This window comes from Sorex fumeus, unplaced genomic scaffold (assembly GCF_029834395.1).
Source record: "Sorex fumeus unplaced genomic scaffold, SorFum_2.1 ptg000007l, whole genome shotgun sequence".
In the NCBI taxonomy this organism is placed as follows: domain Eukaryota; kingdom Metazoa; phylum Chordata; class Mammalia; order Eulipotyphla; family Soricidae; genus Sorex; species Sorex fumeus.
The window spans coordinates 42,855,728-42,874,526 of NW_026606064.1; the positions used below are offsets into that span (position 1 = coordinate 42,855,728).

At 36.9% G+C, this 18,799-nt stretch overlaps 1 protein-coding gene across 1 annotated transcript in view; it reads right to left on the minus strand.

Annotated features, from left to right (window-relative positions):
• Positions 1 to 18,799, minus strand: part of FMN2 (formin 2) — a 391,740-nt gene that overhangs the window by 128,197 nt on the left and 244,744 nt on the right. Inside the window, exon 8 of the mRNA XM_056132042.1 lies at positions 15,133 to 15,194. Within this exon, the coding sequence (XP_055988017.1) occupies positions 15,133 to 15,194 (62 nt within the window). The remainder of the gene's footprint in view (positions 1 to 15,132; positions 15,195 to 18,799) is intronic.

Here is an 18,799-nt window from a genome sequence, read left to right on the forward strand (position 1 = left end):
TTGCAAAAACTCTAGACAACACAAAATGTCAATAAATTTAGATTCATACCATGGAATATAATAGACAATAGAAACAATAACAATAGAAAGAAACAGTCATATCAAACATTCAACAAATGACACGAAGAAGGAAAATTTTATATGGTTTAAAAATAGAGAAAGGGAAGAAAGACAGTATAATTATAAAAAGCACAGACAACTTTGTGGAAGTGAAATGATTTTGTATCTCATTTATTGTGATGGTTACAAAAATCAGTATCTGATAAAATTACATAGAACTAAAGACATATACATGTGGTCACACACATGCAAAACTTCATGCAAAACAAATGAAATTGAAATGCTCCATGAATCATATCAATGTCAATTTTAGGATTTTAACACTGTATTAGTCTTGAAGTATGTTACCATGGAGTAATGCAACACAGGACCACTGGGTACTACACTTTTGTAATGATTTGTTAATCAAAATTACTTCAAAACAAAAACTTAAATAAAAAATTATTGTGCCTAGTGATCATCCATTTTTTAAAGTTTATTCACCCTTTAAAAACACAATAGTGTTACTTGGCCATTCACTCCAAACACCCAAGAAACATAACTACTCCTGATCTCTCCCCTCCACATTCAGTTAGATAATTCTTATCTAGTTCATCCTTGAAAAACAATTCTCAAAAACACATTTCTCCCTCTTCAATCTTGGCACAATCATAGAGAGATCTGAAAAACAGCCATCCCTGTCAATCTCAAACCCAGTTTCAACTCCAGTTTCCCTATGTACTACTTTCCAACAATATAGCATCCTTAACCCAAAATAATTATAGTTTCTACATCTATTGTGCCTTTGATCAACTGCCCCATCTGTTGGGAACATTCTCTTCAATCTCCTTTCAAGCATATTGCCATCAATATTTAACAACCTGAAATATTACCTCACTATGGATATTATTCCAGTTTCCCAAAATCAAAGTTTTCTCTCTCCAAAAACGATTCTGCTGTTTTCACATAAGTCTCACCTAGCACTTATCACATTAGCCTATAATTGTGTTGTTACATACTTAACATCTCTACTGTCTGATCTGACAGTGATGAAATGGTGAGATCCCCTCAATTGAATTTTTAAAACTGTGTTGTTAGGCACAAGAGAATAAAAATAAAACAGTTTTTCCTGTGTTGGATTTCTCAGTGCCTCTCTGTGGTCTTATGGGAAAACTATTCTACTTTATTTAAAGACCACTTGAAATATACTTTTGCATTACAGATTCAAGAACTTATGGGTGGTCTATAGATTATCTGCTTACTCATACTTCCTCTAATCTTGAAAACTATCCTTTCAAGTGACTTTTTTTATATAATCCATAGACTCATAATATAGCTCAATTTTCCATCGTCAGGTGATTGCAACTGGAATATATTTGAATGCCAGGGGCTGGGGGAAATTTTCAAAATAAAGCTGCATATACATAGTAATCTAAATGTGTATGTCTAAGGGCTAAATCGTTCTTCAAGGACCTGAAAATTCTGAACTCTTAACTGTATACTGGCAAATATGTGGGTAAACAAGAAATTTAGTCAAATATGTGAGTTTCCATCTGGAATCATTCAACTTCCTAAGTAAATTCTGTGAAGGAAAATATGGTGGGAGTTTTATGTTTCTATTAAGAGAGGTCTCTTTTTATTTCTTTAATAAACATAATGCTCAGTTAAATTTTAGTTGTTGCAATCATGGACTCTAAAGAAGTAAGGTAGATGAGTCTCTTGAACATAGTAAGTCAAATAAACATCAATTGTTATTACAGTTCATGCATAATTTCAAGTCAGGGAATAGATTTAATAATGAACAAGGCTCTGAACAAATATTTAGAGTAACATTCATTTTACATCACTGAAAAATCTCTGCCTTATATGACCGTATACAGACTATCCCTAAAAATATTCTGCATAAACTATCGTATCCCTAGTCACACTTACATTACTAATAACTTCCACAGAATAAATGGATTAGAAAAAATACAGTGAACATCTATGGCATCAGATGGAAAAATTTAGCATGGTTCTTAGCCAAATGCACCATTTTTAAAAAATATTTTCCTGCCATCATGGAAAATTCCTAAAAAATGTTTTGTATATGTATGTCAGAAAAGACTGTCATCCAAGAAAAGTGTAAGAGTTATTAAAGAATAAATATATAAAAAATCTTTTTTTGTACTCTTCCAAGCAAAAAGGTTTAGCAATGGTCTCTAATAAAATAAGAGTTGAATTACAAAAAATTATAATTTGTATAAAAACACTAATTGGTAGATATAGACAGGTAAACATAAACATTTTAACACCATAAACAAGGATGCACAAATCATATTCTTTGAAGGGAGTCCTCCCAAGGAACTAAAAGAAAACTGAAATAAAAGGAGAAGCATCAAGTGTTTCCATTTTCAAACAAGGTTTACAATTAAAACTAAAACATAAGAAAAAATAGCATCAGGGATAAAATCCAATGTTAAACCAATACATTTATGCCAAAATAGTCTTCTTTATTAAGAATTGCTTTTTGGGTCACACCTGGCGATGCTCAGGGGTTATTCCTGGCTTTGTACTCAGGAATTACTCCTAGCAGTTCTTGGGGGACCATATGGGATTCTGGGAATTGAACCCAGGTTGGCTGTGTGCAAGACAAATGCCCTACCCACTGTACTATCACTCCAGCTCCTATTAAGAATTTTTAAATGTCACTTCTATAAAGAATTTGGGACAAAGGTAATAGCAATTTTTTTTTTCTTTTCTTATCTCCCTTCTTTCAAATAGTAGAAACTTGAGAACAACTCTTATTTCCAGGTCAGTACATAACAAAGATAGGCTTTTGTCAATACTTGAATGAAAATTTATCAAGGAGGTCTGAAATGTATAATAGACAAAATTTAGCAATTTTTCTTCTGTTTTCTTCACTTAATCAGTATTAGGGCTCCCAGCTACAGATTGATGCCATACCTCCCTTTCCCTATACACTATAATCATTAGATCTATCTACCCTTCTTTTTATTTTCAGGAGGGAGGCTTATTGGGTCACACCTGGCTATGCTGAGGGGTTACTCCTGGCTCTGCACTCAGGAATTACTCCTGGCAGTTCTCGGGGAATGATATAAAATGTCAGGGATCAAATTCAGGTCATCTGCATGCAAAGCAAATGTCCTACCTGCTGTACCCACTCAGGCCACTACCCTTCTTTTTCAGAAGGTGAAATTTAAGAAGCCCCATAATGTATATAATGCTGAACTATTATTTGAGCATTTGCGACTAATTCATTATATAATTAAATATCATGCATATCTGACCTACCCAATAAAATGATATCCACATGCACATAAGTAAAGTAAAGGCCCTCCCGTTGATCATTGATTTGCTCGAGCGGGTCCAGTAACGTCTCCATTGGAGACTTTGTTGTTACTGTGTCTGGCATATCAAATACGTCACGGGGAGCTTGCCAGGCTCTGCCGTGCGGGCGAGATACTCTCGGTAGCTTGCCGTGCTCTCCGAGAGGGGCGGAGGAGTCAAACTCGGGTCGGCCATGTTGGCCGCGTGCAAGGCAAATGCCCTGCCGCTGTGCTATTGCTATCACATGCACATAGTTTTCCCTTATACATATAATTAAATTTGTTGGTTAAGGATATAGCAGAGGAAAAGTACATGTCTTATATAAGGCCCAGGGTTGGAACACTAGTACTAATAATCTAGTAATTTTATTTTTCAACCAACTGGGAGAAACCCAAAAATATAGAACAAAATTTTTCCCATTCCTATAACATTATTAATATCAGTACATACTATTATTTTATCTACATTTTTAAATGGGCTGGAGCGATAGCACAGCAGGTAGGGTATTTTCTTTGCATGTGGCCAACCCAGGTTTGATTTCTCCATCCCTCTCGGAGTGCCCGGCAAGCTACCAAGAGTATCCCGCTCACAAGGCAGAGCCTGGCAAGCTCCCTGTAGCATATTTGATATGCCAAAAACAGTAACAACAAGCCTCACAATGGAGACGTTACTGGTGCCCGCTCAAGCACACTGATGAACAATCGAGGACAGTGCTACAGTGACAGTGCTACATTTTAAAATATTTAGTCAGCAATATATTTCAATCGATGAACAATGGGAGGACAGTGCTACAGTGCTACAGTCCTACAAATAGTATTTTTCAGAAATGTCAGCTTTAGCAAGTGCCCTTCAGTTAGAATAATCTTATTGTTTAAATATAATCTTTAGTTGCTGCATTCTGAATGATTAAAAATAAAAAAACAAAAGTATCTGTCTCCTTTATTTTATCTAATTGTTCATTTTCAACTATTTATCTAATTAAATGCAGCTCACAATATTATAAATAGCTTGTTATTTCTATTTTATATTTTAGTAAAAACATTAGATAACTTAAGTTGCAACTGTAGATATATTATACTAGCAATGAAATTATTTTAAGGTGATAAAGAAAGAACTATACATATTTTCTATATAAGTAAGTGCTGGATGGATACTGATGATTATCCTGGATATACAGACTGGATGATTCCCTCCCCCCTACCTGGCTACTCAGAGAAGAGCTTTAAAAAGGAAGAATAGGTAATGGTATTCTAGCCCAGACAGCAAATACTGTAATATTAAGTGACACAGAAAATTTCAAAGGATTAATTTCTATAGTCTGTCTAATATTTTTGAAATAAGAATGGATCAGTATAGAAATGGAGAAAGTAAAAAATGGGAACGCATCTTAAAGAGTTTTAAATGTAATCTCTTTTAAGTCTCAACCTTCAATGACATATTAAGACAACAATAATCCTGATGTGTAAATAGATAAACTGTGGAAATGTGTGAAGCAGCTAAACTGCAATATACTCAGTGTAATAGATTTTTTAATGCAACAATGGAAATTTTCTGCTTTAACTGACATTAAAACAAATCTTCAAAGTATAAAGTAAACAGTCAATCTTCAAATGAACTTTGTGAGCATATGATCAGTTTGATCACTGTTTCTTAAAATATATGCATATCATCATAGAAAGAATAGTCAAAAAGTTGATATTTTAAAAGACACTCAAAGAGAAGTTTTTCAAGGCTTGCATTACAATGAACATAAGTAATTAACAACATACCTTTGGTAAATTCTGTCATGTTTACTAGTGTCATACAATATTAGACATAGAATTGATACAGAACTTCCATGATTGTATAAAAGAGGATGGCGATTGAGAGTAGGGAATCCAGGGAATGTGTGGGAATTATCTAAACTAAGGGAAGTAAAATTGAGGTATGTGCTGTTATAAGAGCCAGTACAGAAAGGATCTATGTATGTCAGGGAAGAATTCCAAAGGAAGCAAACGATGAGAATCTAAATTTCAGTAACATTTGATAGGATAAAATGGTAAGAAGAAACACAGTGTCAGAAAGAATAGTTTTTGTCAATGTTGTTGAGTGGTAAAATATAAGAATTTGTGAGAAAGAGCTAGGCCAGTTGGCGGTAGGGCAAACAGCTAGGAATTTGCTTCAAAGCTGAAACAACAAATGTGGAAGAGAAGTGTTTGGAGAACTAGCATGCAAATAACAGCTATAAATTCTTAAATGTCATTAGTGAACATAAAAATCTTAATTGTTCTTCAAGTCATATGTGCGTTATCACCAATCAACTTAAAATAAGGATCTTAAAATAAGATGAAAAACATGATGAACAAACCCGCACTATTTATTTCCTCCAAGTTCCACTATTAATCATTTAAACGTTAGCTTCCTGGAAATTCATTTGAGTGGTTGGCTTATTTAAAAGAAATATATCTTGTAATAAAATTAAAGAGGAATTTTATGATTTGACATAGATTATCATAGCTTAGGTGAAAAACGAAATAGAATTTCTAACTTAAGTCTAGAGTCATTCTAAGTATTTCAATATCAAAGCTTGTTTTTGATTCTAAAATTTATCTTAAATACATTCATAGCTTAAATACATTCATGCAGTGTTCATTAAATAATTCAATAAAATAACCAAATACAAGAGCAAGGTTTTAAAAATAGATCCAAGGAATAAGTCATTATTACTCTCACATTATTTGAAAAAACAAATGACTAAACATTGCTTAAGACGCGAATCAATTAAATGCCTTTAGAAAGTTATGGGAACACAGTTAAACCAATTTATTTCAATGATATGGAAAGACATCTTTTGAAGATGTAATATCATGTGACATGTGCTATATTTCCTTTCGGGGTAAAGGTTTATGGTGTGTCAATCATTATACTAAGTAAAGATTACTAAAACTATAAAGCATGCCTATGTAATGCAATACTAAGAAGGGTAAATTTACACCTTTAATTCTTTCTACTCTACCTTTCCCTCCCTTCTAATTGGATTAAAACTGTTTAATTACAAATGACTGTGGAATTTTTCCCTCCCTATTATATTTTTACATTTTTTCTTCACCTGAACTTCTAATAAATTTAACTAGCAGAGTTTTAAATTGTTTTACTGGTTAATTTTTTTTTTGCTTTATATTACATATGTTAAATAAGGAAAAATGTAACCCTTGTATGAAAAATACATTTTATATTTATATTTAGTTATTTTTACAGTTCATTTGGGGTTAGCTGTTAGTAGTCATTCAACACACTAAAGAAAAAGAATGAGGATTACACTTTAACTACTGTTCCTTTCCCCCAGACACAGACCTCACTTCTCACTCTCCATAAGCTGCAGTGCAAGAAGCATATATTAAAATGAGAAGCAATAAATACATTTAGCCAAATAAATTTCCTATGTGGCATATGAAGATACTCTCTGAACTCAATATAGTCAATAACTCTAAATAAACTATAAGGATTTTTATTTTCAAATACTCAATAGGATGTATTGTATTTAGTAATTATGGTTTCACTAGGTTTTAATTCCTTAGTAAACAGGAATTGGGCCATCAGATTGTGGTTTTAGAAATTAGGGTGTGTTTAGATTTGGAGGCTGCCCCAAATTCATTCACATTTAGAAGAAAAAGTTTACTGCCAAACATATGCAATCAGGAGAGAAAAAAAGATTACATTCTAAAAAGGGTTTGTATAAGAAATACTCCCATCTGTTTCACAGAAATCAAATAAAACTACTTTAAAACAGTCCAATGACATTTGAAGGGGGAAAAAAGCATATATTTATGGGATAGAATTCAGATTAGCTATGTTTTTGTTTTATCCTCAAGGATAAGTAGTGGAATGCTGAATGAGATTACTTCTCATATACTTAATAATTAAAAATTAATTTAAATATGTTTTTTCTCAGTAAAATGTAAATATCCAACCAAATACCATTAGTAAACTATCAAGGTCAAATTAATACTATCTTTTCAGTGTTTTAATATAAAATTCATACTTATACCAACATAATAAACTCTGAAAACCTTCCAAGTAAAATCAAAGCCAAATTCTACAATGCACATATGTTATTTCCTTCTAGTGCTATCGTCAGATGAAGTATAAAACACAATCTGGAGTTACAGGTCACATCTGAATTACATACTAAGTAAGAGCAAACCTTCCCATGTTCAACCCTCTCTCTATCCATCTCAGTTATTGTCTTCCATCTCCTAATTTACCTTCAATGAACCAACTCTGAGATAATTGACAGGGCTTTTAATATTTCTTCCTTCAAAATAGACATGTTGATCTTAACTTTTTTCTGGAAGGGCATTACAGGAGAAAGAAGGTCTCCTCTTCCTAATACTGTAACACAGGTACACACAAGTATTCCCTTTTCTTTCTCCTATTCTGCACAGTTAATCAGTCACCTGCATGCTTGTGTGTATATGAGTATGTGAGTGTGTGCATGCGTGTGTGCGTGAGTGTGTGTGTGTGTAAGCATCTGGAGGTCTTCAGCTGGGATCTACAGCACGCCCAGAGTGCGGAACCTCTTGATAACCTTGCAGTTCTGTGACTTCTCCTCACTCCCATTGTGGAATCTATTATATAAACATAATGCAGCCATAGCTCTCCTGTGTCATGACATGTATTCCCAGGTTTTCTCAGTATGGATATGATACACTCAGCATTACCCTGTGCAACACCCCCGATATCATATTATGATTTATAATAAGATACATATTTGTTCTTCATTCCTGATTCTAGAACACAGTTCATAAAACATTTGAAATCCCTAAATGGTAGAGAGTTAAAGATCTATTATTTCAATGAGGTAACTTAGATGGCACCTTCTAAAAAGAATAGGAGGTGAGTCAGTAATCTCAATTGTAATAGGAGGTTAGAACTTCAGGCAGACCGTGCCAGATCTGAGTTAAGTTATAGATTCCAGAACCAGTGTGGGTACGTACCCATCATACTGGAATTCGGTGACAACTGTGATTCAGAGACTCACTCACAAACTGTGGTTGATCACCACTCAGAAATTCATCTAGGGTCACCAGTTAGAGCCCAGACAAAACCAAGGGGTTCAACAATCACTTATCCAATGAGATCTGTTGCCAGTCTCAGAGACAGAGCACCCTTGGGAAGTTTGTGCTTCCATGGAGTATCTTTTAGAGTTATCTTTACATGCTTGTATTTGCCTGTCACAGACTAAACACTTATTCTAACAAACTTTCCCGTTTGCATTACCAAATTGTCCCTGTATCCCATTTTCACCTACCCTACCCTTACAACTATTAGAGTCCTACAGGTCCCCAAATACTACTGTGAAAAATACAATTATGATGATGATGGATGGAAGGGATAACTCTGGGTGGGAGATGTGTGCTGAAAGTGGGCAAAAGACCAAACATGATGGACTCTCAGTATCTGTATTTCAAATCATAATGCTCAAAAGAAAAGAGACAGAGAGAGAGGAGAGAGACAGATAAAGAGAGAAAAAGAGAGAGAGAAGCAAAGTGTCTACCATAGAGGCAGGCAGGGGGGGTGGGCTGGTGGTGGGGGCTGTGGTGGAAGGGATACTGGAGATACTGGTGATAGGAAATATACACTGATGGAGATGGGTGTTTGTAGGATAACAATGGGTTTGCCCTTTCATCCTTGCCACAGGAAACTTAGTTTACCTTAAAGCAATGTCCTTTCTGTATGGTTACAGGAAGACAGTAAATATTATGCTTTGTAACTTGGCAGTTGATTGATTCCATTAATATTTACTCCTGGGAATCTGCTCTCGACTCAGTTGCCCTTAGTTCCTAGCATCCGAAAAGCAGGGTCCAAAGAGGGACTGAATGGACCCAGGGCAAGCTGTGAGCTACCCTGGCACCGAAATGGCCATAATACTCAACTATAAGTTGAGAGCATGATCATAGACAAATGCTGTCATGATCCAAAGGTAACGATGAGACTAGGACCCTGCTGGACTTAGGAAGACTAACATTGGCCTGAGGACTGTGGTGAGACATCCTCAGGAAGAATCAAACTTTAAGTTGATATATCTCTTACTGTGCTCATACAGAATGACATTGCTAGAAATATTAGAAGTAGATTTAGTTGCCCACCCCTCCCCCAGCAGCATAGTGGCCACCACCTCGAAGCTTATTGGAATGCCAGGTATGAGCTGGCGGTGATGGGGCAACTGCAGTCTCATGGGGAGAGGGTTAAAGACCAGCTCATCCTTCACACCCGACCTAGGCCATGTGTTGCCCCCCCTCCCACATGAGCGGCTCTCCAGCACAGCCATGGCTCCAGAGGCACATGGACTTAATCCAGAGCCCAGCAGCTTGCGGCAGAAATGTGAATGGACTATGCATTAAACTATGGTGCCATGCCACCCCGGGAGGCAAAGAGAGTCTGTCTCTTCCACCTCCCCCTCCCCTCAGCAGCATGGTGGCCGCCGCCCTAGAGCTTATTGGTAAGCCAGGTATGAGCCTTTGATGATGGGACAACTGTAACCTCATGGGAAGGGGGGCGAAACTGGCTCATCCATCACGCCCAACCGAGGCCATGAGTTTCCCTCCATAAGTGGCTCTCCGGCACGGCCATGGCACCAGACACACAGAAACCAATCTCGTAATTATCCAGCTCTTGGCAGAAATCCCTCCAGACTTAATTAGTAAAATATTAGAAATCAAAAATCGCGCAGCCACTATTGTGGCCGTGCAACATCTTATGGTTTTCATAACCAGCAATAGAAAACAAATTATTTCACAATGCCTTTTCAGCAGTTCTGATTTTTTGGGGGAAATTCCAAACAATAATGATGCATCTTTTGTCGAAATAATGAATGTAATCAAAGTAGAGAGAAAGTTAAGTACAAATCATCTGCCGCACCCGCATCGGGAGGGGTGGGAGGGGGGTATATTGGGGTTCTTGGTAGTGAAAAATAATTACTGGTGAAGGGAAGGGTGTTTGATCATTGTATGACTGAGACTTAAACTTGAAAGCTTTGTAACTTTTCTCAAGGTGATTCAATAAATAATTTTTTTTTTTTAAAAAAGTAGATTTACTACAACTATTCAAGTGGACTACTAGCTGAGGAAAGAAGAAAATGACACACCCTGAATGGGATCCTGCCCTTAAGTGGATTCCTTGGTAATCCAGAGTAATCTCTTTAGATGAGATTTTATCCTTGAGTTAATCTCCTGGAGGAATGGTCTTACCTCTCTTTGTTGATTTGTTAATGTTCAACCCAACTTTGTGCCACCACCCTATGTGATTGCTATATAAACTAAGACTGTAAGGGCCAGAATCAGAATCCAGGGGTAGAGTCAGAATCCATGGGGAGAGAGTCAGAATCCATGGGGAGAGAGTCAGAATCCAGAGTGAAGAGCTCCAGAGAAAGAGAGAAAGATCAGAAGAGACCAGAGGAGAGACTACAGAGACAGAGTCAGAAATAGACAGACAGAAGAGAGCACAGTAGCACATGCAAAAGCAAAGCACAAAAGAGGAGCCATCTCGTTCTGGTCCATACACAGCGGCTCAAGAGCATCAAAGGCAGGTGGCGAGAGAGAGCTGACCCGAAAGCCTGCCAACAACACATCATCATCTTTGCATCCCTCCCCCGCTTGTGTGTAAGATATATTTTTTACAGGTGTTGGAATATTGTATGACAGAAACCTGATCATAAAAGCTTTGTAATTTATCTCACAGTGATTCCATTTAAATAAATAAATAAATAAATAATAAAAGTAAATAAAAACAAATGGCTAAAACACAATGAACTGGACAGGCAAAACAATCATGACCAAAATGAATTCCCTATGCACCATCTTTCACCCAATGACTTCTACATATCAATTAATGGCAATACCTATTTGTATTGCTTGGAGTAAAATCCTTAAACTCAGCCTTGCATCATCTGTGACAATCTATATTCAAAGCACAAGCAAACTCCAGTAACATTTTTAAATATAAATTCTAGATCTTACCACTCTTCTGTAGCTCCACAGCTTCCACAGACTTAAAATGCGCTATAATAATATTTTCGCTTATACCACATTATAAGAATCCTTGAAATAAGCAATCAGTTGAAAATTTCCTCCTTTATTTGAAAATTACCATTTAATCACCTGTATAGTATGACTCTGAGCTATTTTATTTTATTTTTGATTTTGGGCTACAGTGTTCAAGGCTTTCTTATGGCTGTGCACTGAGAGATCACTCCTGGAAGCATTTGGGGGAGGAGCTGGAATGCCAGGATCAAACCTGTGTTGACCAAACGTAAGGCAAGTACTCTGATCTCTGTACTACCTCTCCAGACCTACTTTTACCTTAAGTAGTTTAAACAATCAAATATATATTCTTCACTACAACCAGCAAAACAATATTGTTTCAAATAATTTTTTTTGAAAAAAACATACAAAAAATAAATATTTTCCAACAAGAAACAGATAGTATATCACATCAATCAGAAGGAATACTAAACTATATAAATGTGAAGCTCTTCTCAGAAATTCTGGAGTACAATATATTATCCAAGATAATATTAGAATCAAAATTTTATTTATTAAAATTAAAATTTAATTTTATAAAATATCACGATCCTGATCATCGTGTTGTTCGTCGATTGCCTCGAGCAGGCACCAATAACGTCTTCTTCGTCTTAGCCCTGAGATTTTAAAGTGCCATATTCAAGGCTCTTTTAGGGCTAGGAGAATGAGACCCATCATTGTTACTGGTATTTGGCATATTGGGTACACCACGGGGAGTTTGCCAGACTCTTTATTTTAATTATAAAATATATTAACTTAAATTAAGCTTATTTATGTATTTGCTTTGATTAAGTAAATTTGACTTACTTAAATAGAATATCCCAAATTAAATATTGCAAAAACAGAACATATTGAATACTCTGCTACATTCATAAATTTGTTTTTTCATTGAGGTAATGCTAATTTAAAAGACTGTGTGTTTTGGCAATACAATTTTATCTCTCTTCTAAAATATGTTAGCATACCACATCCACAACCAAAGTACTAGAATTCCTTTACCAAAGTCCATTCGGTTCCCTTGCCTCTTAAATCCAACTATATTCACTGTGCTGGTAATCTCACTTCTATTGAAAGAGTCCAAAAGTTTGTTTTCAACTTTCTTTGTCTGTTCTTTGCTCTGCACCACACAAATTTGAGTGAGACCATCTCATGTATTTTTTCTACTTCTGATTTATTTCACTTAGTGATTCCTTCCAGTTTCATTCATATTGTCTCATAAAAAAAATAATCATTTTTCCTATTGTTGATCTTTAGTACATTATATAATACACCCATCTTCTTTACCTACTCATCTGTTATGGAGCAGAAAGATCTATGATTTGAATAGCAGATGTGTATCAAGGATATGATTCCAATGGCAAATAAGACAGAAAGAAAAACCAAAGAAATAGGAAGTCATCGAATTAAAAAGTTTCTGCTGGGTGCCAGAGATGTAGTACAGTGGACAGTGCACTTGACTTTCATGCAGCCAATACACGGTCTATTCCCTAGCACCAAATATTGTTCCCAGAATACCACCAGGAGTGATCCCTGAGCACAGGGCTATGGGTAAGTCCTGAGAACTGCCTGGTGTGATTTCAAAAGCAACAGACAAAATAAATAAATAATTTCTGCATGTTAAGAGATCAGTCAAAATTAAAACACTCCTTATCAACTGGGAGAAATATCTGTATTCAATGCATCCAAAAAAAAGGATTAATATTCACAATATGCAAAGAACTCACAAAGATCAATATCAAAAAATCTAATTTATCTACATTTGAAAAATAGGGAGTGGAAATAAACAGACACTTCTCAAAAGACAGTTGGACAGTCAGTAGAGACATTTGGAAATATATCATTTTCATTGTCACTTTTTATTAGGGAATCCCAAATTAAGTCAATACCAGTATGTAACCTCACGCCAGATATACGGCATATATCAGAAAGGATAGGAACATCCTGTGCTAGTAGGGCTGTGGTGGAAAAAGAACACACACATAGTGCTGGTGGGAATGTTGTGTAGTTCATCACCTATGGAAAACATTATGGAAATTCTTAAAAAAATAGAAAGAGAGTTACCATAAGATCCAGCAGTCCCACAGTTTTGTATATGCACTCTAGCAAAAACATTCATTCAAAGCAAATGCATTAAAATTATTAAAAAATATTAACTGTGGTACTTAGTATAGGTCACAGAAACAAGTTAGGGGTCCAGGAACAGAAGAATAGATATTGAAGCTTTGATATATAAATCCACAATGAAACAATATTCAGCCACAAGGAATAATAAGCCATTCAATTTTCTGCAATAGAGATGTAACTTAAGATCTTAAATAAAGTACATCAGAAAGACAAGATCAAACATATTCTCACTAATCTGTGGCATATAGAATAACTTGCCTAGGGTATAGCAGATAACAAAGGGGAAATGACACTAGCTCTAAATCACAGAAAACAAAAATGTCAAGAAAAGAGAGAAAAAAAAAAGAGAAAGAAAAGGAGCTCTGATAGTAACATAGGGGAAAGGGTCAAGGACCATAATCCCCCCCATTGTGTAGAGAAGTGTCCGTCTATATCTAAACCATTAGATCCAATAGGACGATAGGCATGGGAATCAAAATATAACAATTAAACTTTAAAATGTAATGATCAGGGAGTCATATTCAGGGGTAGGAGGGCATCTGAAGTAAGTGGTGGAAGATGGGAACATGGGATGGTGGTTTGGAAGTAGGAACACTGTTTGCCTAAAAGACCATTGTGAACAACTATGTGAATCACATATATTGTTTTTAAAAAAGAAAGATGAAAAGAGTGATAGAATCAAAAATTAAATAAGATAAAAGTGAAGTAATTCATAGAACAATTCTCAACTCAAATTAACGTCACAGTAGTGTTGACTACATTATATTTCGAACAAGAAAATATGGATGACTGCACATGAAATATGCTTTGAATCAAGCCTTTAAAAATATTAGATTGGTTAACTATGATAGAAGCATACTGGTATTTGTTGGTGACTGCAGTATGTTGACATGTATTTTGAAGAGGTATAAAAGTATACACTAAAACGGTCTTGAAAACCAAATCATAAAAATTAAAGTTAATGGGGCCGGCGAGTAGCACAGCGGGTAGGGCATTTGCCTTGCACGTGGCCAACCCAGGTTCGATTCCCAGCATCCCATATGATCCCCCAAGCACCGCCAGGAGTAATTCCTGAGTGCAGAGCCAGGAGTAACCCCTGAGCATAGCTGGTGTGACCCAAAAAGAAAAAAAAGAAAAAATATCAAAGTTAAAAAAATAAAATTATAGCACTACGCTATCTAATATAATCCTAGATAGTTTTTATACAAACTTATATTTATGTAAATTCAGTGCACCTAAGTCAAACTTCCTTGTTAAATTTCTTACTTTTAATAACTCAAATGTTATATACTTTAATCTGTCACTGTCACTGTCCTCCCGTTGTTCATCAATTTGCTCGAGTGGGCCCAGTAACATTGTGAGACTTTTTACTGTGTTTGTCATATCAAATACATCACGGAGAGCTTGCCAGGCTTTGCCATGAGGGCGAGATACACTCGGTAGCTTGCCAGCCTCTCCGAGGGGGCAGAGGAATCGAACTCGGGTCGGCCATGTTGGCTGCGTGCATTAAAATAATAAGTATAAATTAAACATTGTGTATGTATTAATATACTCACATAAAATTCTTTCCATTACTCACATTCTCATAGAGAGCTTGAAGGGTCTCCAGGTCAACCACAGAATTGTCCAGGTTCACAACAGCTGTGGGGATAAAAAAGATATCTGACCATCTCCAGTAACTATGAACATTTCCAGAGTAGTATTGATGGCGCAGCTGACAAAAGTTTGAGGAGTTATATTTTCAAGCACCTACAGTAATCTACAACAAAGATCATGCCCAGGACTGTCAATGGAGGTATAAGTTAAAGTTTTTACTTCCTCAACAAATACAAAATTCCATAAAAACAAGCTAGATAAAGATCAGCAAGAAATCCATTCTCTCACAAGTGACAACTGAATTATTTTGAAAATATGCTTAAAGTTAGAAAACAAGCAAATTACTCATTAACACCATGCCATAGTCATATACTGAAAAAATTCTCATATCTGAAAATGTTCTAAAAATGCTTTATAATTATTAAATTTTAATATTAAACTTGTGGGCTTAAAATAGAAATAATAGATGCATTTCATATTAAGAATCTTTAAATTGCTATGATCCAAGGATAAAGTTTTAAGGTAAAACACTGAGATTAAGAAAGAAAATTCTATGGTAAAGATAAATTCTTAAAATTTATCCTTAATACAAATCAACTATGCTTTACTGAACAAAATAGAAATTGAATCATTAAAACTGAGACAACCTTCAAAAATTATATTTTGTGAGGCTGGAGAAACAGTATGATAGATAAGTGGGTAGGGTTCTAGCCTTGGCATGGGTGACCTGGGTTTAGTCCACCTTCTCCAAACTCCTGTCAGGAGTGATCCCTGCTCACAGGTAAAAGGTAAAGGTAAAGGCCCTCCCGTTGATCGTCGATTTGCTCGAGCGGGCCCAGTAACGTCTCCATTGGAGACTTTGTTGTTACTGTGTCTGGCATATCGGATACTCTCGGTAGCTTGCCGGGCTCTCCGAGAGGGGCGGAGGAATCGAACTCGGGTCGGCCATGTTGGCCGCTTGTAAGGCGAACGCCCTACCGCTGTGCTATCGCTCCTGCTCACAGAGACAGTATTAAATCCTGAGCATTGCTGGTTGTGGTTCACGACCCCTCAAAACTGATATTTCAACTTTCTAAATTGCTAGGTCTATATGCCTACTATTTATTCAATCTTAGGATAAAAACATTCTGTATTACTTAAATATGTATTTTCTAGAGATAAAGCGATAGAGCCTGGCAAGCCACCCGTGATGTATTGGATATGCCAAACACAGTAACAACAAAGTCTCCAATGGAGACGTTACTGGGCCCGCTCGAACAAATCGACGAACAACGGGAGGGCCTTTACTTTACTTTTAGAGATAAAGCGAATTGGGCAATGCCAAAGAGCTAATGAAGCTTTAGAAGAAATAAAGATTTGAGAGACAAATCATGTATATAATCACAAAATGGTTAATTTTGAAAACTAAGACAATTTAACGCCTTATTTATCAATTTAAAGTACAAGAAACACTTTCTAATTGACTATGAAAATGATCACTATCACGATCATCCTGTTGTTTGTAGATTGCCTCGAGCAGGCACCAGTAATGTCTCCTTCGTCATAGCCTGAGATTTTAAAAAGTGCCATACTCAAGGCTCTTTCAGGATTAGTAGAATGAGACCCATCATTGTTACTAGTATTTGGCATATTGGGTATGCCATGGGGAATTTGCCAGACTCTGCTATATGGGCAGGTTACATTCGGTAGCCTGCCAGGTTATCCAAAGTAAGAATAAGATAATAAGATGTTGCGCAGCTGCAAGTGTGGCTGCGCACTTCTGGGAGCTGAATTTTATAGTCTCTGGGTCTTGGCCATTGATGGGATTACACGGCACCAGGGGGCCAGTTTGTGGGTGTGACCCCTGCCTACTGGAAGGTGGAGGATCTGGGTGGAGGATGCTCAGCCCCCATCCGAGCAGGCTTGGAGATTACAGCCCCGGGACCCGCATGCCTTTGTTCCTCTGCTGATATCTTCATGTGTGTTCCTCTGCTGATATCTTCATAGTGGTCTCAGAATGTCTCCTGCCCCCGCGCCTGGCAGTCCTCACTGGGGACCCTTGCAGGGGGGCAGGTTGAGTTTCCCTCCCCTCCCCAAGCAGAGTTCCAGCAGCCGAAGACCTCCAGAACCAGCCACGACTATGAAAACATTCCAAGAAAAATAAGACAATATGAAATCAAAATATATGATCAGTAAGATAATTAAGTATCCATATTTGGAACCAGAAAAATGCAAATTCACTAACAAATACTGGAGAAATATACTATGACACCTCTGTGCATAATATTTCAGGGCCTTAATTTAAAAAAATACTATCTCAAATATAAACTTAAAAAATTGACTGAGATTCTTGGATTAATTGTTTTACTTGGGGGGCTCGAAAAATAGAATAAGGCTATCTTGCCTTGCATGCAGCCAACTCCAGTTCAATCTGTAGTACCATAAATTGTCCTTCAAGCACTGCCAGGAGTGACCCCTGAGCATAGAGGCAGGAATAAGCACTGAGAACAAGCAGGTGTGGCCCACCCCAACCCCCAAAGCAAACTGTTTACTCCATAGACTATATAAAGCACACTTATTTGTTCATTGTCTCAAAACTATTCAAAGTATAACCTGGGGTAGGAGCAGGTAGGGCATTTGCCTTGTACACGGCCAATCTGGGTTCGATTCCCAGCATCCCAAATGGTCTCCTGAGCACAACCAGGAGTAACTCCTGAGTGCAGAGCCAGGAGTAACCTCTGTTCATCTCTGGTTGTGACCCAAAAAGAAAAAAAAAACCCAACTAGCTTTATACGTAAAAAATAAGCAGTCACTGTTATTTTCATTGCAAAGAATATGACAATGAATACAATTAAATGCATTAAATTCAAATATAGTAAATATAGTAAATTCATATATAGAATTAGCCTTTAGATTTGGGAAAAGTTTAATCCTAAGAAATTCTGACCATGAATCCAATAATATTTCAAAAATATGAAAGATACATATATATATATTTAGGTCAAGATTTCATTCTCATAATAGAAACAAAATTCAAATTCAAGTAAAATAAAAGATGCAATTGCCTACCCCCGCGCCTGGCTGTTCCTCACCGAGGCCCCTTGGAGGGGAGCGGGTTGAGCTTTCCTCCCCGCCCCGACCAGGGCTCCGGCAGCCGAAGACCTCCATGACCAGCCACCACCATGCTGAGACCACTCTCCGCACACATGAAGGTACTGGCAGAGGGACAAAGCCATGCGGGTTCCGGGGTCGAGATCTCCAAGCCTACTCGGATTGGAGTCGAGCATCCTCCACGCAGATCCTCCAAATTCCAGTAGGCGGGGGTCACACCCACCACTTGGCCCCCTGGCACCGTGTAATCCCATCAAGACTCAGAGACTATAAAATCCAGCTCCCGCGCGCAGGAATACGGCCACGCGACATCTTATCAGGACATCTTTTTATGACATCTTATTATCTCATTCCTACCTTGGACAAACTTGCAGGCTATCGAATGTAGCCTGCCCACAGGGCAGAGTCTGGCAAACTCCCCGTGGCGTACCAAATATGCCAAATACCAGTAACAATGATGGGTCTCATTCTCCTAAAGAGCCTTGAATATTATCTCAGGGCTAGGATGAAGGAGACGTTACTGGGGCCTGCTCGAGGCAATCGACGAATAACAGGATGAT